Genomic DNA, 616 nt, shown 5'->3' on the forward strand with positions numbered 1-616 from the left:
GGGAGCCACTGCATTCTCTCATCTCACCTTCGCAGAGAAGTCTGCAGCTGCTGTGGCTGCGCGGGAAGCATCGTTGTTAAGGGCCACCCCCCACACTGCCCCCTTGTGCCCCTCAAACGTCCCAATCCAGTCCCCAGTGTTACCTTGCCGGAGCATAGGCTTTCCATCTGGAATGATGACCGAAAAGGAATTTGATAAGTAGGATTTAACAATTCTGCAATCTCTACATTGTTCCACTGAGTACATAACAACAATGATTTTCGGGGAAAAGAATTCTTCAAGAAAAGTGTGCTAAACATGTCAAGTACATGGTTTATGAGAACAATGAGCCGATAGCTAAAGTTTTGTAAATCAAGTGATTGACAATCTAATGGAATTCATAGCTCCCTGAATTCTAACACATTCTTTCCATCACTTAGATGTCAGAAACTGAAAATAAAAAAGACACAAAGTAAATAAGTCAAGTAAGAGATGCAGTAATGCATGGCTTCCATGCTTGTCAGCCCTAAGGTTCTACTGATTTCCATAGAAAGAAACTTCTCATTAGCTGTCCAAGAATCTTCCCGTAACCAAAATTTCTATTCTCCAGAGAGAAGAGAAAGTTCATGAGAAAGCC

The 616-nt window shown here is 42.0% G+C and overlaps 1 protein-coding gene across 1 annotated transcript in view; it reads right to left on the reverse strand.

The window, feature by feature from the left end:
• The window catches only part of LOC119585660 (serine-threonine kinase receptor-associated protein-like), a gene marked incomplete in the record, with an annotated part of 6,974 nt that overhangs the window by 4,872 nt on the left and 1,486 nt on the right, over positions 1-616 (reverse strand). Inside the window, 1 exon segment of the mRNA XM_037934336.1 lies at positions 28-167. Coding sequence (XP_037790264.1) covers positions 28-167 — 140 coding nt within the window.

Source organism: Penaeus monodon, chromosome 20 (genome assembly GCF_015228065.2).
Source record: "Penaeus monodon isolate SGIC_2016 chromosome 20, NSTDA_Pmon_1, whole genome shotgun sequence".
Lineage (NCBI taxonomy): Eukaryota > Metazoa > Arthropoda > Malacostraca > Decapoda > Penaeidae > Penaeus > Penaeus monodon.